The sequence below is a fragment of the Crinia signifera genome, chromosome 12 (assembly GCF_055691185.1).
Source record: "Crinia signifera chromosome 12, ASM5569118v1, whole genome shotgun sequence".
Taxonomy (NCBI): Eukaryota; Metazoa; Chordata; class Amphibia; order Anura; family Myobatrachidae; genus Crinia; species Crinia signifera.
The window spans coordinates 69,709,058-69,732,917 of record NC_139228.1 but is presented as its reverse complement, the minus strand read 5'-3'; the positions used below and the strand labels follow the sequence as shown (position 1 = coordinate 69,732,917).

The 23,860-nt window shown below is 47.3% G+C and overlaps 1 protein-coding gene across 6 annotated transcripts in view; it reads left to right on the top strand.

The window, feature by feature from the left end:
• Window positions 1-1,704: 1,704 nt before the first annotated feature.
• MIA2 (MIA SH3 domain ER export factor 2) overlaps window positions 1,705-23,860 on the top strand; it is a 48,799-nt gene continuing 26,643 nt past the window's right edge. For 2 of the 6 annotated variants that reach the window (XM_083167077.1, XM_083167076.1), the window contains exons 1-7: window positions 1,705-1,901; window positions 4,266-4,399; window positions 6,267-6,353; window positions 7,855-7,969; window positions 8,390-9,784; window positions 11,331-11,486; window positions 13,063-13,178. In XM_083167077.1, coding sequence (XP_083023203.1) covers window positions 1,787-1,901; window positions 4,266-4,399; window positions 6,267-6,353; window positions 7,855-7,969; window positions 8,390-9,784; window positions 11,331-11,486; window positions 13,063-13,178 — 2,118 coding nt within the window. In that variant the 5' untranslated portion in view covers window positions 1,705-1,786. The remainder of the gene's footprint in view (window positions 1,902-4,265; window positions 4,400-6,266; window positions 6,354-7,854; window positions 7,970-8,389; window positions 9,785-11,330; window positions 11,487-13,062; window positions 13,179-23,860) is intronic. The other 4 variants (XM_083167079.1, XM_083167080.1, XM_083167078.1 and 1 more) reach the window with 4 other exon arrangements.

Sequence of the window (23,860 nt, the reverse complement as noted above, 5' to 3'; positions counted from 1 at the left end):
CCCGGGAAGGGGGGCAAGTCTCCCGCATTTCCCTACAGCCCCGGCTCCCCCTCTCCCCGCGGTCTAAAAACTATGACTTTCGCGGGTCCGCGGGGAGAGGCGGGGCTAAATGATGAAATTCGCGGCATTTTTAGCCCCTCCCCCCACCCACGGACCCGCAAATTGAGGCTTCAGCCCGTCATGGGGGCGGGGCTTGATGACATCACCCGTGCCCCGCCCCCAAAACGAAGTCTCTACCCGCCCCCTTTCACTCCTCTCCGGGCTTCTCCCGGAAAGGAGTATGCCAAAGTCGGCAAGTATGGAGCGCGCCCCCCCCACCGACTATTCACATAGGGGAGCCACACCTGCCAGTGAGTCCAGCACTAAGCCTGAGGCCACACATAGCGGCGTAGCGGGTCCCATTCTTCTGAACATGCAGGTCAATTTAGGTACAAAGCTAATGACCTGCATACTCAGTGGGTCCCGCTGACATCACTGGATGATATCGATTACCGATATCAGTCATTGAACATGCTCAATATTGGCAACCGACTCGCGGCCGCAGCCGATATTGTTAAGTATATCGGCCCCAGCCACAATCGCATGGTGGGGGTGAATCACGTTGGGTGGGTGGGGGTCTGCACATGGGCATGCACATAGTTGCACATGTGCTGACCCCCTGTACGAATGCTTTCGGTGAGCATCGCAGCCGCTGAGTCGTTCCATTCTGCGGGGCGGTGTTTTTTTGCAGTCCAATTTTTTTTTTTTTTTAACAATTCAAACAGTCTGGTTTAAATGTTTCAATGAATTTCTACATTGAGAGTGTAACAATGTTAATGTTCTTATTTTAAAGTTGGATCTGCTACTAGCGCTAGGGCTGTTGAGCCTGACTAGACATTGGACCTGAAAGAGCTACGGCGGTGAATGTACGCTGTGTAGCGAGCCAACGTGAATCAGGCTCATTGTGTAGGGGCTTTAACATTCTGGAGAAACACGTTTGTTAACCCTGTGAGTGCCAATGTTGCTGTGACAGATCCTCAAAATATCCGCTAAAAATGACAGCGCCGCTCACAGCGACTGTACTTCCTTTTTTTTGGGGTGCAATATTTAACTAAACTTCAATGAATTGGCTGCATTGGTGCTTATTCATACCTCCCAACTTTGTGTGAGCCGGACCCCGGGACATTGCCGATGCGCGCCGCAGGTGTGTCAAAATTATCGGGGGCGTGGCCTAATTTGGGGGCGTGGCCTGTATGCGCAGCTCTCCCGCGAGACCACACCCCCATTTAGCCGCTATGGGGGCATGACCCAGAGGCTCTGTGAGCCTCTAGCCATGCCCCCAGCCCCCTGGCTACGGAAATAGACGCTGTGCGCATACGCACAGCGTTTATTCCCCACTGCTTAGCAGCCGACAGGTGGGACTCCCAACAGCCCCCCCACGCCGCGGGACACTGCCGCCCGCGGGTGGGACAGCGGGACAGGCCCTAATAATCGGGACTGTCCCGCTAAAATAGGGACTGTTGGGAGGTATGGCTTATTTATACTAAAAGAACAGTCGCTGTGAGTGCACTGCAGCTGCCATTTTTTAGCTGGCATTGGGAGGATGCAACATTGGCACTCAAAGGGTTAATATCAGTGACACAGCAAACCCGTAGAGACAATATTCGAAGGGATTTAGTTAACGATTAATCCATCTTGCACATGTGAGGCCCCGGTCTGTGTACAGCAATACAAGCTCAGCACTGGCATGGAGTAAAGAGGATCGAGCTCTGGTTCATTACACCGGAGGATTCTGTATGGCGTCACTATGGCACGGCTGGGGCATTACCACATCGCGGGGCTGATTCTGTTATTTGTTGTACAGACCCAGAGTCAGAAGATCCTATCAGACAGGAAGAGATGCGGAGACACTCACTGTGAAAGTAAGTGAGCGAGCTATCTCTGATGCACCAATCCGACGCTTCGTTACAAGTATCCGCCGATTCTCATTTCATTTCTCCAAAAACTTTCTATATAGCATATATGTTATTCCTGGCCGTATAAGAGATTTTCTGCCAGACTGAAGCGAAAACAGATTTTAAAATAATAAAAAAAACAATGCATTAATTAGGAAGTGTCTACAAAATAAACTAAGGATTTCGTTTTTCTATAAAAATGATATATACTGGGAATTAAAGCTTAACATGTCTAAGAAACATTGTGGTCATTTGAACACTGCGTTCATTTTTTTGTTTTAACTCTAGATTAGAATGGAATTAACACATAAAGGAACAAAGTTCATAGGCCTTGTTTACAGCTAGTCTGAGATAATACAAAGCAGAGTAAAGACATAGCTGCCTACCCATTCTGCAGGAGACTCCCTGAAATAGCAGCAATCTCCCTCTCTCCCTCATTAGTCTAGCAATCTCCCCCATGTCACCTAACCCACATTACACTGTTACATCACAGTTACCCCCCCCCCCCCCCCCTGCATTCTGCAGGAGACTCCCTGAAATAGCAGCAATCTCCCTCTCTCCCTCATTAGTCTAGCAATCTCCCTCATGTCACCTAGCCCACATTACACTGTTACATTTTTTGGGGGGAAAGGGATGAGAGACAGATATATTTACATTGAATCATCAGCACCATTTCCCAGCACTTTACCAAGTATACTGTAGCAGCTCTTACTAACTGCTTTGGGGCTCATCTACATTTGGATATAAGTCATTTTAAAAGATTCCTCTCAGATATAGCAGTACACACCCACGCTTCTAGGTGCCACGTTCACAATCTCTTTTCACAATCTCTCCATATATGGAACTAGACACGCCCTTTGGGAGGAGCAAAACACGCCCCCTCAATGGGGCGCTGTGCAAAATTTTACTACTAACTATAATCTCCCTGAAACTAGTTTTCAAAAGTAGGCAAGTATGGGTAAATAGAATATTCAATACCCAATGCACTGTTATGTTATTATCAGGAAAGGCATTCTGGGAATAGGAGTTTAATGTCTTTAATGTCTTCTCCTTTTAAACAGTGTATAGCTAAATTGTAGAGATCAAATACTGTCTTTGGATGCCGAAAAAAAAACCCAAAGTGGTCCAAATGTATTAAAGGCCCTTACAAACTGGGCGACTTTGAGCTGAATGGTGCTCAGTTTTGTCGTTTGAGCTGCTTACACCTCGAAAGCCTCCCAGTGTGTATGGTGCGGCGATGAACGCTGATGTGAGCGATGCGATGGGCGTCTCCGTAGCGTTCTGCTATTGAAAGTCATCCACCCCTGGGAAAATCGCTAACACAGGGGAGAATAGCTCTGTGTGTATGCACTGAGCGATTTTCAGTGCAGCCGTTTTCAGTATATAGATGTTAGGTCGACACTATTAAGGTCAACAGGAACTTCGCGGCTGCGGGGGGGAGGTACAGCAGCAGCAGCGCACATCATCCCCTCCGGCTCCGGCCATCATCCCCCACAGCCCGCAGTTGTATGCTATTGGGCCTGATTCACCAGCAGCAGCGGCGGCGGCGCACATCATCCCCTCCGGCTCCGACCTCAGGCTGACAGGTACCCCCACCTCCCCTCAGCAGCCGCAGACACCCCCCTTCTCCCAGCACCTGGGGACAGCTTCACCAGTGCTGCCCGCTGTGGACCCCCTGCGGGTGCCTGCACCCGCAGTGGGACCATTTACACCGGCCTTTACACGGGTCCTATCCGGGTTCTACCCAGGTCAGGACCTGGGTAGAGGACCCGTGTAAATGGACACGGATATACCCCATTCACACCGCTGATGATCCGGGTCTGACCCGCTGCTGACCCGGATTTTTCGGCGGTGTAAAAGGGGTATTACTTATTTTCGCCCCCCCGCCGCAAATTTGTCACCGCCCCCCTCCACTCCCTCCCCTCGGCGCCCTCCCTTACCTCCTTCCCCTCGGTGTACCTGCAAGCCGCATCTGCGGTAACGGTCCCGTCTCTCCCGGCTGTCGGCTCCTGCTGCTATAATGAAAACTGACTCTTAGAAAATGGCTGCCCCCATGCTGCAGACAGAAAACTGTCTGCAGTACGGGGGCAGCCATTTTCTAAGTGTCAGTTTTCATTATAGCAGCAGGAGCCGGCGCTGGGAGAGACGGGACCGTGATGGCAGGGCACCAGAGGACAGCAGCGGGTAAGTGGTAACTATAGGCCCGCAGCCCCCGGCGCCCACATGTTCTCTGCGCCTCCCCGCCACTGCGGGGGCTGCGGAGCTATAGCTACGCCTCTGATAAAATGCCACTGTTTGGTTATTGTGTCATGTCAATCATTTGTCTTTCAGGTATGATGATGAGGGTTTCAGCAAAGCAGGATTACACTGGGCCGGACTGCAGATTTTTAAGCTTCAAAACAGGAGAGGAGATCAACGTCTACTATAAGCTTACTGGAGAGAGGGAAGACCTGTGGCAGGGCAGTGTAAGTACATCAGTGTCATCCCTGAGAGAAGGGAGTACTACTCCTTCTAATTATCTAGCACTTTCTAGAGCAGGGGTTACCAAACCAGTCCCTGAGATCTACCAACAGTCCACTGTTCTTAGACCACCAGCTGGTGCACAGGTGCAGTCATTACTAATGGTCACATTTCCCAGACTCCCTAGCTGGTGCACAGGTGCAGTCATTACTAAAATACACATTTCCCAGACTCCCTAGCTGGTGCACAGGTGCAGCCATTACTAACGGTCACATTTCCCAGACTCCCTAGCTGGTGCACAGGTGCAGTCATTACTAATGGTCAAATTTTCCAGACCACCTAGTTGGTGCACAGGGGCAGTCATTACTAACGGTCACATTTCCCAGACCACCTAGTTGGTGCACAGGTGTAGTAATTACTGTCACATTTCCGAGGCCATCTAGTTGGTGCATCGGTGCAGCCATTACTGTCACATTTCCCAGACCACCAGCTGGTGCACAGGTGCAGTCATTACTGTCACATTTCCCAGACCACCAGCTGGTGCACAGGTGTAGTCATTACTGTCATATTTCCCAGACCACCAGCTGATGCACAGGTGTAGTCATTACTAACTGTCACATTTCCCAGACCCCCTATCTGGTGCACAGTTGTATTCGTTACTAACGGTCACATTTCCCAGATCACCTAGCTGGTGCATGGGTGCAGTCATTACCAACTGTCACATTTTCAAACATGTGCAGCATTCATTCCTAATCGATACATTCTACAGGCCCACAGATGGACTGGAAAACATGGACTGTCTTGAGGTTGGCGACCCCTGCTTCAGCAGATAATAGCTAGAATCTGATTGGTTGCTATGGGCAACAGCTCTCACTTCTAAAAACTCACAATTTAGTAATTTTATCCCTAAGAGAATGCAAGCAGCAGCCCATTCCCCTACCTCAGCTAGTTTAGTGCCTCAAAGTGCTTAGGATAATATAATCTCGTACCATCCTCCAGATTTACACACTGCGGACCTAATTCAGGTGGGCTCACTAAGCAGCGGTCGTTCGCTGCCTAGCGGACCCATCAATGCTGCCCGTGGCTCGGTCGAATGCCCCCCACCGCATCCCATCGGTTCTATGCCAGGGGATATAACAGAACACATCCCCATGAGGCCGAAAGTGATAGAAATCATTTGAGGATTCGATGGTCGCCGACCATCGAATGATTTCTCTCCCCTTCGGTAATAAAAGTCAGTCTAAACTGACTTTTATTTCCGTCAGAGTCTGCCGAAGAGGGGGCGGGGGCTGACATCATGTGACGCCCATATAACACTCGGCGTTCTCCTGCTGACGCCCCTTACACGCCCCCGGCCCTCCCTCCCTGCAGGGAACGGCCGGGCAAGTGTGTAACTCACTAAAGCTGTTCCCTGCTGGGGTTTGCACATAAGCAGAAATGCGCATGCTCAAAACTCGGCCATCGGGGCTAGGGCCAAATTTAGATTGCACTTAGTGATCCTGAATCAGTCCCTACATTACATCTGTAGCTCCTATTGACAGCTGGCCAGACAAAGCTACATTGTGACAGGTAGATACAGTGTGCAGTCGGCAGAGTCGGCATCTCTGTTAGCCCCAAGCCAAAGCTACAAGAACTGTGCAGCTTCCTTGAGAAAAGTATTTTATAGTAGTATAGGCACTGGTGTAGAGGGCACTGACCAGGGAGACTGATGCCAACCAGCATCCTATGCCGCAGGGCTCATTCATACGTGCCCAGAATGTCTCCGGTGCATGCACAAAATCCCAAACCTGAATGACCCCCACTGTGTCTGGTTTGCTTGCTGCTTGTATGTCCAGGCTGCATGAATACAGCTTAGTATTTTATCTTTTCTAGAAGGGGAAAGCATATGGCTTCTTTCCCAAAGATACAGTCACCATAGAAGAAGTCTATATGACAGCGGAAGTCGATCTCCCTGCACAGGTACAATGATTCAAAGTCTATTAATGGGATGCGGTCGGAATTCCGACGGTCTGATTGTTCTGTTTAAGTTCAATTGATGGCAATTTTCCTTTGTACTTAGAACTTAAAGGAATTGGCTGGTTTCATAATTCCCCACAGGTAGTGTCAATCACAATAACACAGAATTCTAGGTATGCGCCCACAACAATTCCACGAGGGACATCTTTTGACCGTTTCACACAAAAGGGGCAGTTGTATTAAGCCTTGGAGCATGATAAAGAGGCAAGAGATAAACTGCCAACCAATCAGCTCCTAACTGTCATTCTCCAAACACAGCCTGTTGCCCGGCAGCTAGGAGCTGATCCGCTGTTACCTCTCTACATTGTATCACACTCAAGGCTTAGTACATCTTAGAGGTCTATCCAAGAACCGTTCGATCGGCTCAGTATTCTAATACTCGCTATTTTCAGGATGAAAGGAGCTGCCCTAAACCTGATTGGACAAATGTTGCCTTCATAACACCTCTCCATAAGGAGCCCATTTATTATATCACCGTATGGCAAAGTTGCCCATTCTTCTAGGAGCTGGGGAAACGCTCCCAATTTCTGTGAAGGTGAAAGTTGTACACATTAAAATTCATTCTTCACTAATTCAATTTTCAGACACAGTTTGACTTTTATACTGGCCTTCTCCAACCTCACATTCACGATCACTTTACTTCCTAGTTCAGGGACTGATAGGGATGGCCATCAGTGGGCTACCCATCAATGGTCACCACTGATGGTCACCATTGGTGGTGTAAAATCATCTGTAAGGGATCCATTGAGGCTTTCACCCATGGATGATCATGCTTTGTATTAAATGAGAAATGGGCCAATAAGAACCTGGGGGTGGGGATTCACGGATGTCATGGGCGGGGCTAGACTCCACATCCCAACACCTTGAAGAAAAATAAATAGTTGGTAGCCCCATATCATCAATGGCGGGAAACCATCTGGATCTGCCCCATCAATGGTAAAAGTAGTCACCACTGGTCATAGACCATAGGCCATAAATGATTGTAAATCCTCGATGGTAGATGGTCATCTCTAGGGTGTGGATTTCAGGCATATGGGTTACTATCCTGGAAAAATGTGTGATAGGTAGCCAAAGGCTACAATGGCTAATGCCGCATGTGGCTGGTCTTCTGCTGCTGCTGAGGTAGCTTGGACATTACAAATGGTCATTCGTAAATATGATAATACCTAAGCAAATCAAACGTCATGTTGTTTACTGGAGAGCAGGGATGGAGAACCTTCAGCCCTCCAGCTGTTGCGGAACTACACATCCCAACATGCCTTGTTACAGTTTTCCTATGTGGCCATGCTACAACTGTTGCAGGGCATGCTGGGATGTGTAGTTCAACAACAGCTGGAGGGCTGACGGTTCCCCATCCCTGCTGTAGAGGTAATGTCTATCCCATTGGTAAAGCAGATAGATTAACTGTACAAATAAGCTTATAATCTTTGCTTTCTTGTTCTAGGAAATTGACTTTATCTGTCTGAATGGAGGAGAATATTTTTTTGAAAATGAGGACAGTGTTCTGCATAAGGAAAATAAAGACAAATTACTAATGGGAGAGAACACTGCAGCAGATGGTACTTCTATTAATGGGCTTGTACATGTCAGAATTTCCTGATCAAAATAAAGATGAAATGAGAAGGTGGCATCTTAGAAGTTTAATACCTGCCGTTTGTAATAAATTCAGCAAGGATACCTCTCCTAGTCATCCTTAATTTTGTGATTAGATTATAGAGCCCCTAGGCAGCTATGGTTGCCTTGGGCAGCATCTTCATTTCCAAAAACCCACACGTTAGTAACTGTACCCCCATTGATTCTTCCCCCTAGCTCCTTCCTGATTTCTGCCCCAGTCAAAGCAGAGAAGAGTAGGCAAATTTGAAAGAAAGGTGCGAATAAATCACTTTAATAAATAGACTCAATAGTCTGGCTACAGAAACCCACATTAAATCTATGTTCATATGATCAAATATTGAAATATTACATATGTTATGCTTCAGGTGGAGCCCCAACTGGAGATTCCTCAGCAGACATCCTCCACTTGGAGCAGGAAGCCCCTAAGAAGCCAGATTGGGCTCCTTCAGGAATCGCAGGGTGGTTTGGCATGGGTAAAGCCGATGATAGACAAGATGCAAAGACGGAGGACAACCTTAAAAAAGAGGACAGTGTTCTGAATACAAAAACTACAATCCATGAAGAAATTGAACCCAACGAATTGGAAGATGCTCAGACAGAAACATCTGGTTGGTTTGGTGGCCGAATTAAAAAGTTTCTGCCATTTAGAGCAGAAGACACAGAGGTCGAACATCAAGAAGAGGCCAGCGATATTTTGATGTCACCGACAGATATTGCTGTTGAAACAGATGGTGAAAATATTTCCACCAACACCACAGAAACTGACCAGGACAGTAATAACACCGATGACGGTGGAGAGACTCAATCAAAATGGTTTAACTTTGCCATTAAAGATGTTTTAGGTTTTGGGACAAAGAACAGTCTTAAGAAAGAAGAATTTCACCAAAGTGTGGATGAGAGTGACAACGAAAGACAATCAAAGAACCTGGGTCCAGATCAAGGTGAATCTATGGATATTAATGGTGAGGGTGATACAGTAGATGTGTTGGTGGTGGACCAACTGACCGTTGATGAGATAAAAACCACTGCAATAAATCCAGAAATACAGGACATCACTGCAACCACTGGACCAGACAAAGGTGGGTCTGATGATGATGACAATAGGGACAGAGCAGAAATTATATTAAGTCAATCTGACCAGAAAACTGTAAGTAAAACATCTGAAAGCCAAGGTATTAAAAGCCCCGGGAATTCAGAAAGTCTGGAAAATGCCACAATTGAGAACACAAATGTTGTGTCAAACAATCCAAAATTAGGAAAAGATGATAGTGTTAACTTAAAGGGAACAGATCCGTTAGCACTTGTAGAGGCAGAGCATGAAATCCTGCCTTCCGATGCATCTGTAAATGACCATGGTTCAGCTTCTGCTGAATTAGAGCATTCTAGAAAAGATAGCACATTATCAAAGAGTTCAGAACAAAACTCAGATCTCTACTCTGAAATTTTGGCCCAAGGGATTGTAAAAAATGGACTCATCCCTGAAACCAGGTCAGCGCTGGTAAGAGTTGGTCAATCTGAGACTGAACTCTTAAATCTTAGAGAGACAAAGGGGCCATTGATTTACGTACAAGATGCTACTGTAGTAACAGACAGCACTTTACAAGAAGAAGACAGCGATCATGACACAATATCTAGAACGAAAGGAAAATTCCAAAGAGACGTGGATGAAGATGAAACAGGCCCAGGAGAAGACAATCCTTCCTTAAAGGACAAAATAAGTTTGCAATCTGATATCTCTTTGTCTTCCCACCACCAGACAGGTATGCCAGAAACAAGTATTGTAGAACAAGATAATCCAAGAGTAGACCACATTCAAGATGTAGAGAAAGAACAGATGAGGAACTTAGTATTCAAGGGGTGGAGAAGTCAGTAGACAGAACGCGCAACCCAGTGCACAATGGTGGAATTATACATTTGGGTCAGAACTGCATGACTAATATAAATGTGAATCAGGTGGATTTTTAAATTGGGTCTTCCTGAGCTTACTGTGCTCTTATGGTTTTCTTCTATGTCTTTGTGACTTGTCTATTGCTGTAGTACCTAAACCCTCTGTATTATGTGCGTTGTTTTTGATGTCTGTAAAGCGTCTCGAATCCTTTTGGAGAAAGTGCGTTATATAAATAAAACATACTTACTTACCTCTGATGGGAGGCTATTCCCCTTGTCTACTACCTCAGATTTCCCTGGAACCTGCCTCCCCCGATGCCAGTGATGTCCTTGTGTACTATTATTACTCTTCATTTGAGGAATGTCACCCACCTGTACCTTGTTAAAACCCTTGTTCTATTTAAAAGTTTGTATCATGTCCCCCCTTTCTCTTCTCTGCTCCAGTCTATACTGTTAAGATCTGTTAGTCTTTCCTGGTACGTTTTGTGATGTAGGCCATGCACCATTTTTAGTTGCTCTTCTTTGTACCGTCTCTAATGTATGGTGTGGTTAACTGGGGGCATGGTCAAATGGACAAACGGAGGAATGTGGCCATACTCCTATAAAAAAAAAGGCTTTTGTCAAGGCGGCAGGATGCAGGTGTGATCTTGAGCAGGGAGAGAGAGAGAGGACAGGCTGCCACTGCAGCTGCCTCTCTCTCCCTCTCTGCACACGGCACTGAATAGTGTGTGCTGGGATGGGGAGAGAAGCTGCTGTGGCAGTTCTCTCTCTCTCTCCCTGCCCAGCTCTCTGCAATGGGGAGGAGGGTAGCGGGACCCAGCCCCCCGTCAGGCCCTTCCATCCTGGGTAAATAGTTCCCACCCCCCCCCTCTCTGCGCCACTGCATACCAAAAACCTATACAGTGGCATTATTACTTCTTTTGGTACTTCCTCATCTTTGCGTCAACCGCTTACGCTACGGAACTTACGTAGCGTACGGTGAGCCGCGAGGGTTATTTTCGGGGTCCACGCCATCCTCCTGTGTCCACACCACCATCTATTACCTATACTAAAGTTGTGATGAGAGTAGCATAGCGAGCCACTGAGCACGAACCGTGGTGAGCGAAGCGAGCCTGCGAGGGGACAATCACGATTCCTGTAGCGGCTAACGTAACTGGCATAATCAGTGCCCGCAAAGATGAGGAAGTACCCTTCTTTCTGCTGCTGATTTCTTTCCCTTCGCAACCAAGCACCTGACTTGCCTTCCTCATTGCTATGTCACATTGCCTACCTGCCTTTAAGTCACCCGAAATATTGTCTCCTAGATCACTTTCGTCCTCGATTCCAGAGCCGCCGGTAACTGGATTGAAAGTCCATGACAGTTTTTTAATCATTATTATCTTGCTTCCAAGAGATGATAGGACTCTTTTTATATTGCAGTGGAAGTGCCCACACAGTGTGACTCCGCAGAACCAGCAGCCAGTGAGCATTGCACATCAGCCTTGGATCTGTCCTACACGGAACCAAATCACCCAGGGGAGAGCTGTACCACAGGAGTACACCCACCATCAGACATCAGTATACTACCATTCACAGGTGAGCACAGAAGAGCATTTCTAATTTACCTAGATTAAAGAAAAAGCAGAAATGCACCATAGGGCTAATTCAGGGTCGGGCGCAATAGTCGTGACAAGATCTAGTGCTAATGCCGCCTCCGATTTTCTACAAACTAAGACGCCTACTCTCAGCTCCCAGAGTTACTGCATTTCCGTCTGGAAGCATCTTTACATTCACCATAGGATGTACCATTGCCCCAAAACTAGCTGGGCCTAGACAGACTCTCTACTGCCTTGCATATTTGGCACTGCAACCTACCATCATTGGAGAAGGTAGGGGTGGCCACCAACCATCAATGATCAGCAACCACTTATGGTCAATAGTTTGGTGGTCAATGGTTTTGGCATTGATGGCAGAGAACTGGTTGGCATCGATTGCAGTAAGTGGTTGACACATAGCACCTCCCTGTACTAGGGATGGCCATCGACCATCGATGATTTAAAAAACATAGATGGTTTGTGACCGATGTCAAATAGTTTTGACATTGATGGGGGAGAACCAGATGGTTTCCCACTAGTTTCATTTTTCTTTTTTCATCTCGGGGCCGGGACACGGAGAATAGCCCCGCCCCTGACACCCGTGAAGCCCCGCTCCCGTATTTCGATTGGCCAATCTTTCAAAACAAATGGATGACCATCGATATGTGGCGGAACTTGTGAGTGGTGGGCCCAGGTGCAAAAATATAATTTGGAGCCCCTTCTCTACCCCAACCCAAGAAATCGTTGCTGGTCTGGGCAGCAATGGGCCCCTTACTCCTCAGGGACCCCAGTGCAATGCACCTGCTGCACCAATGGAAGTTCCGCCTCTGACACCATCGATGTTCAGTTGCACTTTTGCCATCGATGGCAAACCATCAATGGTAAAGGCAACGATGACCATCCCTACCCTGTACAATAGCACACACAGAAACCCAGGTAGATTACCCAGAACTCCCCGCCAACATTGGAGAGAGAGCAGGAATAATTATAGAAAGCCCCACCCAATGGGGAGGGGGTGGAGCCAATATGATGAGATTCCCTGAGAATTGTGTCATTGTTACCCGCCCCTTCTTTTCTGATGGTGAAAGCCATAAATGTAAATCGCAGATGGCACAATCGATTCTGGCCAACAATATTGCACCATTTCATGGCTATCCCTAAGGAAAGGAAGTGACACAGTTAGTTACTAGAGCTTTGCAGGGGCGATTTGGACTCTTTTCATGAAATTGCGGCGATCAATCGATGAAATACGTTCAAATCGCATGTAATTGACAGCAGGTCTGATTCGATGTGCAGTCCTGTGCGCAACGCAGCAGAGTCTGCAAGTTGCACCGGCTGCGGAAGAGATCTGTTGGATTGCATCTGATGTCATATATCGTATGCAAAAGGCAATATATCACATGCATTCCTGCCACCTGGGATGGACCATTGTTATGAAACTTATAAAAGACGTTTAAAAAATGTTAATTCATATTCCATGAGGTTCTATGTTCACCGACTTTTGTAACCCAGGCATCACTTATTAGATAATCTCACATTACAAAGAATAATGTATATCTGTCTTGTCTTTATTACAGTGGAGATATTGATGACAGTGTTTTGGAAATACATTGAAGATCACTCCAACGTTGTCGGTTCTGTCCGGTCCATGGTTACAAATACCATATACAACGTACGGGAATGCGTTTATAAGGTAAAATAATAAAACATTTGTGTCATAAATGTAATATTGAGAGGAAGTGACGTCCTTCCTCATTTGTCATTATTTAACCTTTTGAGGGCCAACATCTGTGTGATAGATATTCAAAGTCTCCTCTAAAGAAATATCGGCTAAAAATACCACCGTCGCTCACATTTGTTATATAAATTCAAATAAAAATGTTGTTTAAAAAAAGATTATGGGGGAAATTTAATAGGATGAGAGAACCAGAAATTGAGAGATCTGGTAAGAAATCACCAGTTTTTTTTAAAGCGGCAATCATTAACAAACCAGTTTGATTTTGAAGTGCATATGATTGCCGCTTTAAAAAACAACAACGAGATTTCTTACCAAATCTCTCAATTTCTGGTTCTCTCATCCTGTTAAATTTCATCCTATATTTCCTATGTAAGGTAACATTACAGGTCATTATGATGAATAAAAATGTTTGCTTGACGATTTTCACACCAACCCTCGGCACTCAAAGGGTTAATAGGGCGTACAGCTGTTTTTCTGAAACGTTTTGTAAACAAAAATTAGAACGCTATTATTTAGGTTACAAACAAATATCATTGCATCAGCATATATTGTCTCCTTTTGTTGTGTGTGTGTGTATGTGTGTTTGTGTATGTGTGTACTGTATGTACAACGTATCAAAGTTGTTTTCAAAAGAAACCAAGACTAACTAGTGGAGCCCGGTGCTGGTTTCAAAAATACAGTCTACCCCTACATCCCTTTTTCTCCTATATTTTTGGAGCCAGGTGCCTGAATTCAGACTTGATCGCTGATGAGTGAATTTGCATTAGCGATTTTCAAATGACTGCGCATGCGTACTGTACAGCGAAATACATTGTATATGGATCGCAAACGCAAAGCCCTCATTTATATGTGCAAACTGGTTCCGGTTGATAAAACTGCAGTGTCTAGATAAACAGTCAAAAGGTCAACATGAAAAAAGCTGGACATGCACTAGGCCGACAGAGTCAAAGAGAATCAGATAGTGAGAGATTTTGGGAGAGTGTTCCCATTTTTTTTAAAGCGGCAATCATTTACACTGCAAAACCAAGTTGATTTTGCAGTGTAATTGATTGCTGCTTTAAAAAAACACTCGCTTTCTGATTCTGTTGCCCGTCACCCTCTTTCTGTCACCCACTGTTTTTCCCTGTCACACTCTGCCCCCCCCCCCCAGTTTCTTATATAGCGCACACATATTCTGCAGCGCTTTACAGAGTATAGTTGAACATTCACATCAGTCCCTGCCCCAGTGGAGCTTACAATCTATGTTCCCTACCACATATACACGCACACACATAGACAATCTAGGGTTAATTTTGTTGGAAGCCAATTGACCTACCAGAATATTTTTGGATTTTGGGAGGAAACCGGAATACCCAGAGGAAACCCATGCAAGCACAGGGAGAATATACAAACTCCACACGTTTAGGGGCATGGTGGGAATCGAACCCATGACCTCAGCGCTGTGATGCACTAATGCTAACCATTACACTGTCCGTTTTGCACCAGGGTCCACCACCCACAAGCTCCGTCACTGCCCCCATGACATCTAGCAATAAATATAAATGAAGAACTGAAAGAGTGTACACACGGAGAGATTTTGGCAGGAGATTTTGACTAGTGATTTTGACTAGATAGCCAAAATCTCCCTATTTTTCACCTGCTTAGTCAGTATTGTCTAGCATAGATTGCTTAGCATAGATTGGCTGTGCAGGCAAGGCAATTGTGACTAGATCATAGACTATCATTACTTAGACAAAATCGATTAATCAAAATCTCTTGTGCATCTACTCAAAATTGCGTAGTAAAAATTGCACAAGCCCTCTACACCAGTAGCGAGGTAAGGTAATTGCATTACTATTTAGTCACAGATGCTGGATAAGAGATAAGGGCTTGGAGTTGGTAGTCATTAATCCACCTGTGTCACCCCCAGCATTGCGTAAGGCAGGATCCTTTTACAGTGTGTAAGGGACAGCAGTGACCCTGTCGCCCACTCACAGGCACCTTATGTTACTGTGTGAGCAGCATGTCCCTGATCTCCCAGCTGCTAGGAGAGTGATTCTGTGACTCTGTATAACGAATATGGAGTCTGCACAGGAGGAGGTAGGTGCTGCTGAGACATTATTTTAACACAAGCGTGTTGACACACACACCGTCCAAGGACAAGTTGTTGACAGTGCGTCAACATGTGTTGTGTGCATGAGAACAAGGCATGACTGGAATACAGTTGTATGATTAAAGCCATTTTACTGATAGACCCGAGACCCTCGGAAGAGCGTGGCCTCCACAAAGGAGGGGGTTACACTAGTGGCGTAACAATATTGCAGCAGACCCCGCGGTGGCGGGGAGGCGCTGTGGGTACTGGGGGTCTGTGGGGGCTATTTTTAAGCTGTCACCCGCCAGGACCTGCCTTAACCGCTGCTGCGTCTGTGGCTGGGAGTCCGGACCAGCAGATCTACTTGTCTGCGTCCCGCCGCTCCTCCTGGCTCCTTATGTCCCTCACAAAATGACCGCTCAGCTCCCTTACAGCAGACAGTTTTTGAAGATGCTAGAGGAGGTGGAGTTCACATATGCAGAGGGGGGTAAGGCAGTGTGGGGGGGGGGGGGGTCTTAACTTCACTGGAGGGGGGTGCCAAAATATTCAGGTGGGGGGCGCAGAATTTGTCGTTACGCCACTGGGTCACACACAAATGTGCAGAGCTCATCAGTGGGGTATTTAAAGGTTTTTTTTTTTTAAATACTCATACTAAGAAAACCCAAGATGAAGGCAGCAGCGCTAGCGAAATCTCTGAAAAAATGGCCGCCGTTCCATTTTTCTGGAGATCTGCGCATGCACGGTAAAATCTGAGCTCTACTGTTCAGACTGCTGGCAGAGAGAAGGGGCCCAGACAGAGGAGACTGTACACAGGCTCCTCTCTTAGGGGTAAATTTACTAAGATGGGAGTTCTATTGAAGATGGGATGTTGCCCACAGCAACCAATCAGATTCATTCTATTATCCTCTAGAACAGTGGTAGCCAACCCTAGCCCTCGAGAGCTACCAACAGTTCACATTTTCCAGACAACCTAGCTGCTGCACAGCTGCACTCATTAATCACTGACACATTTTAAAAGATACACAGATGGAGCTAATTAGCTCACTTGTGATTCTGTGAGGAGACCTGCAAAACATGCACTGTTGGTAGCTTTCGAGGACTAGGGTTGGCTACCCCAGCTCTAGAAGGTGCTAAAAAAATAATAAGTAGAATCTGATTGGTTGCTATAGGCAAATCTACACCCTGGGGCAGTGGCGTAGCTACGTTTTGGGCGCCCCCCCTGCCCTGGGGCACTCCACATTGAAAACAGTTGGCAATGGCATAAGGTCTACGTCAACAAGCAGATAAACATGACACAGAGAGCTAAATGCACTATGCTTCAAAAGTGGTAAAATGGAGAGTGATAACCAGCCAGTCAATCAGCTCGTCACTGCCAGGTCACAGGCTGTGTTTGAAAAATGTGAGACAGGAAGTGATTAGTTGGTTTATTTTTTTACCACTGGTACTTGTTTCCTAGCACGGCCACAACGATCATGATCGTGGGAATCGTGAGGAAAAATCGGGGGCATCGCGGCCATCGCATGCACTAAAAAGATGCCCGCGATTTCCCCATAGGGAACAATATTAAATGCCTCAATTTACCCGCGATGCCCCCGATTTTCCATAGTAATCAATGTTAAATGGCTCAATTTACCCAAATCATCATAGGGAACAATGGTAAATGGGCCAGAAAACCCAAAAAACACCCCTGAACAGTGAAATGTCCCCCCAAAAGTAGTTTAGGCCACCCCGCGATCAACGCGAACCCGAAGCGTGGCGAGCGCAGCGAGCCCGCGAGGGGCGGCGGTACGCGTCCTCCGACCTTTTCATACCCCCACTATCCACATCGGCGTGGAGTTGAGAATAGAATAGTGTGGCGAGCGCAGCGAGCCACCGAGCCCGAAGCGTGGCGAGCGCAGCGAGCCCCGCGAGGGGACGCGGATACCTGTGAAGCCCGCGAAGGGACGCGTTTACCTGTGAAGGTATCCGCGTCCCCTCGCGGGGCTCGCTGCGCTCGCCACGCTTCGGGCTCGGTGGTGCGCTGCGCTCGCCACACTATTCTATTCTCAACTCCACGCCGACGTGGATAGTGGGGGTATGAAAAGGTCGGAGGACGCGTACCACCGCCCCTCGCGGGCTCGCTGCGCTCGCCACGCTTCGGGTTCGCGTTGATCGTGGGGTGGCGTCAACTACTTTTGTGGGGACATTTCACTGTTCAGGGGTGTTTTGGGGGGTTTCTGGCCCATTTACCATTGTTCCCTATGATGATTTTGTGAAATTGAGGCATTTAACATTGTTTCCTATGGGAAATCGGGGGCATCGCGGGTAAATTGAGGCATTTAACATTTTTTCCTATGGGAAATCGGGGGCATCGCTTCTGGACCATTTAAGCCTTTTTTAGCCGCATACGACGCGACCGACGCGATTTTGATTTTTTTCAATGCATTTCAATGGGAAAATCGGGGGCATCGCGTCGGTCGAGTCGCAGACCACTAAAAATGACACCCGATGCACGCGATTGTGGCCATGCTAGGAAACAAGTACCTTACCACCATATTATCGTTTTTTAAAGCTTAGTGCATTTGGCCCTCTGTAATGTACTTTGCTGTGTTCATGGGGGGACACTGTGTTTTATTTTTGTGTTCTATGGGGACAGTGTGAATTATTTTTTTTTAAAGGGGGGGTGGGGCTAATATGATTTTTCTGTTCATGTGGAGGCCAATGATTTTGTTTTTCCTGTGGGGCCAGTGTATATGTGTTTTTCCCTGTGGGGGTCTGATGGCGTTCCTTAGCAATTTTAAAATCTTTTTCCGAGTGCATCGAGTTGAAAAAGGTTGAAAATCACTGGTTTAGAAGTTGCCATGTTATATAGGAACTGCTATTACATTATAGTCGATAATCTTCAAGAGAACTTGCAAAACACAGCTCACGGCAAAGTTATCCTAGGGATGGCCATCGTTGCCTTTGCCATCGATGGTTGCCATCGATGGCAAAAGTGTAACAGCCCATCGATAGTGTATAACCATTCTATGGATAACCATCGATGTTTTTGCATATTGATGGTCATCCATTTTCTCTGATTGAGTGGCCTGTGGGCCAATCCAAATGCAGGGGCGGGGCTTCGCGGGTGTCGGGGAAGGAGCTATACTCAGTGTCCCGACACTGTAGGGAAAAAAGCAAAAATGAAACTATTCGTTTAAGCTTTACATCGATGGTTGGAAACCATCTGGTTCTCCCCTATCGATGTCAAAACTATTCGACATCGGCCATAAACTATCAATGATTTCTAATCATCGATGGTCGATGGCCATCCCTAAGTTATCCTATTTTGGTCAGCATTGAGATGTAGCGACATTCTACATGGACAAATATTTTTTAGGGAAACATTTTTAAAATGTGGTCAAATCTATCTAAAGTATGGGTTATTCAGGGAAAAGGAATGTATTTTATAAGGATAGTTCCCACAGTGGAAATCTCATTAGATACGGTAAGAGACCCTTCACAGCTTGGAATGACTAGAGAAATCAGTAACACAGCAGTAACATATGCATGCATTTAGTAGGCTGCATATATTCCAAGCTTAGCGAGGGGGGTGGGGGTGGCATGAGTGTCAGCGGTGGCCGGGGGGAGGGGGAATGGGGGGTGTTTGCGTCTGCGGCGACTGGGGAAAGGGGGTGTCGCCAGCGGGGTGGTTTGGGGGGTGTGTGTGTGTGTGTGTGTAAGTGATAGTGCCTCACTGTACACAGCCACCACCACACGTCACTGGTGGAATCGCCATAAGGCTAAATTATAAACGCACTAGAATAGTGAATAGCAGGCCCCGCAGTCAAAACAAATAGGATTAAAATAAACTAAACTTTTCTAAGTAAATAATTAAACACCAATCTTCAAAAAGTAATATTTAATATTTATATAAGACATTTAGAATCGTCAGTGGTTTATAAGTTGGAATGTATTTTATGGTTAATGATTAACACACTTGATTAAGAGAGATTTGGGCACTTACAGCCACAGAGCCAGTTACTGGAAAATAGAACTGGAACAGATGGAATAGGATGTGGGAATGATAAGGGTAATAGGATGGGAGAGCAATAAGTTTTTAGATGCACAAATGTATTTTATTTACTAAGTGAACATTAGGTTTTGCCAGAGAGGTCTATGCAAAGTTGCCTATGCACAATCTAGTTGGTGAAGAGGTCATCCTGGATATAAAATGTGTATTTGCTATTGTGTAGGATATTTACATACCTCCCAACATTTCCACTTCACTCCAAGAGACCCTTTGCATGGCCCCATGCAGGTGCTCCCGTTTTCATCACTGTGTGTGTGTATGGCCAGCGCTATGTGAGCTGCTGACCATGCACCGTCCCTCTGCCTCACTGAACAGACATTGTGCTCATGCTAGGCAGAGCAGCACTGACAAGGACACCCAACTTCCTCCCCCATTGCGGGAAACTGCCAGATACAGGTGGGATGCGGGAATGGGATAGTCCCCCAAAACAGGGACTGTCTCGCCACAGCCGGGACAATTGGGAGACATGGCACTGAGAGGGGGGAATCCTAACTGCCCCCCCCCCCTCCACTGTGGGACACTGCCGCCACAGGTGGGACGCCGGACAGTCCCAAAAAAACAGGACTGTCCAGCAAAAATCGGGATAGTTGGGAGGTATGGATTTAGAATATATGAAGCATGTTTGGTATGGTATCCAGACTGTAGGTCAAACGTTGGTTAACTTCATATGGTCAACACAAGCAAAAGGATGCCATGGCTACGGTCGACATATGAAAAGGTCAACACGAGTTTTTTGGGATTTTTTTTCCAATGTTTTACACTTTACCAAACTTCCTTTTACCAAAACATGGCGAGTGAAGCAAGCAATGCGAGGGGACACGGTACACAAATGGAGGGTCCACGTGTGACATTTACACCAAAAAAAGTTAAAAACTTGTGTCAATCTTTTCATGTGCTGTCGACCTTGTGCATGTAGACATTTTGGTGTTGACATAGACATTTTCGCCCTTATGAACCACACTCATTTGCTATTGCATGGCTATATTTAGTTACAGTTTCTTATATTTGAAGCATATTTGCTATTGCGTGGAATGGGGATATGTACAAATATTTAGGTTACATGAAGCGCATTTGCGAGTGCATGTCACGTGGATATATACAGGTCCTCTAGTCAACTATATGAGAGGTACTGGATATTTGGGGATTGTGTAATGAAAGACTCTATGCAGGTGTTTTGGATATAGTTGAGGGCATTGCCAGTTAACAACATGGCAGCAGATGGCTTCTCAGGCCCCGCCCTTCCCCTTACACGTCCTCTTTCCTTTTCCCGTGACGTCCAACGGGTCAAACCAAATTAGTAGGGGGGCGGCATCCTGCAATTCTCGGGTTATAACGGCACCGGGTGAGCGTAACGTACCAGTGACTCCATAGCAGCAGTGTAAACACATGCAGAAGCGCTCCGAGGGCGGCAGGGAGGGGGCCTGGGCACTCGCTGTGTAAGTGGCTCCCCCCCCGGCCTCATGCTCCGGTGGTACCGACCTGCCGGTGGCTGAGAGCTACGGGATGCGGCAGCAGCAGGTTGTCTCAGTTACGTGACACCGACCGGGGACAGCAGCGGGGAGGTATGGACGGGATGGCGGACACGGTCCGGCAGGTGAGTCCGGAGCAGCTCATAGGCCTCGTACACCCGGCTGTATTTCGCTGTCACACACACACAGGCAGCAGTCACCCAGTCTTTACGGAGAGTTTACTGGGATCAGATCGAGACTGGCCCAGTGATGGGGATGGGGTACTACAGAGAAGTGACCCAATGATGGGGATGGAGTTACTCCAGAGATGTGACCCAGTGATGGGGATGGAGTTACTCCAGAGATGTGACCAGTGATGGGGATGGGGTACTCCAGATAAGTGACCAGTGATGGGGATGGGGTACTCCAGAGATGTGACCAATGATGGGGGCGGGGGTACTCCAGAGATGTGACCAGTGATGGGGGCGGGGGTACTCCAGAGAAGTGACCCAGTGATGGGGGTACTCCAGAGAAGTGATGGGGGTACTCCAGATGGGGATGGGGTACTCCACATAAGTGACCCAGTGATGGGGGTACTCCAGAGAAGTGACCCAGTGATGGGGACGGGGGTACTCCAGAGAAGTGACCCAGTGATGGGGACGGGGGAACTCCAGAGAAGTGACGCAGTGATGGGGACGGGGGTACTCCAGAGAAGTGACCCAGTGATGGGGACGGGGGTACTCCAGAGATGTGACCAGTGATGGGGACGGGGGGGACGGGGTACTCCAGAGATGTGAACAGTGATGGGGATGGGGGGGACGGGGTACTCCAAAGATGTGACCAGTGATGGGGACGGGGGATACTCCAGAGATGTGACCAGTGATGGGGACGGGGGGTACTCCAGAGATGTGACCAGTGATGGGGACGGGGGTACTCCAGATAAGTGACCAGTGATGAGGACGAGGTTACTCCAGATAATTGACCAGTGATGGGGATGGGGTACTCCACATAAGTGACCCAGTGATGGGGTTACTCCAGAGAAGTGACCCAGTGATGGGGTTACTCCAGAGAAGTGACCCAGTGATGGGGTTACTCCAGAGAAGTGACCCAGTGATGGGGTTACTCCAGAGAAGTGACCCAGTGATGGGGTTACTCCAGAGAAGTGACCCAGTGATGGGGTTACTCCAGAGAAGTGACCCAGTGATGGGGTTACTCCAGAGAAGTGACCCAGTGATGGGGTTACTCCAGAGAAGTGACCCAGTGGTGGGGACGGGGGTACTCCAGAGAAGTGACCCAGTGGTGGGGACGGGGTTACTCCAGAGAAGTGACCTCGTGATAGGGTTACTCCAGAGAAGTGACCCAGTGATGGGGATGGGGTACTCCACATAAGTGACCCAGTGATGGGGTTGCTCCAGAGAAGTGACCCAGTGATTGGGATGGGGTTGCTCCAGAGAAGTGACCCAGTGATGGGGATGGGGTTGCTCCAGAGAAGTGACCCAGTGATGGGGACGGGGTTGCTCCAGAGAAGTGACTCAGTGATGGGGACGGGGGTACTCAAGAGAAGTGACCCCGTGATAGTGTTACTCCACAGAAGTGACCCAGTGATGGGGACGGGGTTACTCCAGAGAAGTGACCCAGTGATGGGGTTACTCCAGAGAAGTGACTCAGTGATGGGGTTACTCCAGAGAAGTGACCCAGTGATGGGGTTACTCCAGAGAAGTGACCCAGTGATGGGGTTACTCCAGAGAAGTGACCCAGTGATGGGGTTACTCCAGAGAAGTGACCCAGTGATGGGGTTACTCCAGAGAAGTGACCCAGTGATGGGGTTACTCCAGAGAAGTGACCCAGTGATGGGGTTACTCCAGAGAAGTGACCCAGTGATGGGGTTACTCCAGAGAAGTGACCCAGTGATGGGGTTACTCCAGAGAAGTGACCCAGTGATGGGGTTACTCCAGAGAAGTGACCCAGTGATGGGGTTACTCCAGAGAAGTGACCCAGTGATGGGGTTACTCCAGAGAAGTGACTCAGTGATGGGGTTACTCCAGAGAAGTGACTCAGTGATGGGGTTACTCCAGAGAAGTGACCCAGTGATGGGGTTACTCCAGAGAAGTGACCCAGTGATGGGGTTACTCCAGAGAAGTGACCCAGTGATGGGTCACTATTCTACATCAATAGAGACAGGATTATATGCAACATAAAAAGCTCGAAATATGCATGAAAAATACTTAAAATATGCATGAAAAGCGTCAAAATATGCTAAATAAAAAATACAAAATAAAGTGAAATTGTATAGTTTTTTATTTAAATCAGCATACAATTAGTAAGTAGTAAATGACCCCCAGCAGTATACCCCACATAATGCCCCCAGCAGTATACCCCACATAATGCCCCCAGCAGTATACCCCACATAATGCCCCCAGCAGTATAACACACATAATGCCCCCAGCAGTATACCCCACATAATGCCCCCAGCAGTATACCCCACATAATGCCCCCAGCAGTATAACACACATAATGCCCCCAGCAGTATACCCCACATAATGCCCCCAGCAGTATACCCCACATAATGCCCCCAGCAGTATAACCCACATAATGCCCCCAGCAGTATACCCCACATAATGCCCCCAGCAGTATAACACACATAATGCCCCCAGCAGTATAACACAGATAATGCCCCCAGCAGTATAACACAGATAATGCCCCCAGCAGTATAACACACATAATGCCCCCAGCAGTATAACACACATAATGCCCCCAGCAGTATAACACACATAATGCCCCCAGCAGTATAACACACATAATGCCCCCAGCAGTATAACACACATAATGCCCCCAGCAGTATAACACACATAATGCCCCCAGCAGTATAACACACATAATGCCCCCAGCAGTATAACACACATAATGCCCCCAGCAGTATAACACACATAATGCCCCCAGCAGTATAACACACATAATGCCCCCAGCAGTATAACACAGATAATGCCCCCAGCAGTATAACACAGATAATGCCCCCAGCAGTATAACACAGATAATGCCCCCAGCAGTATAACACAGATAATGCCCC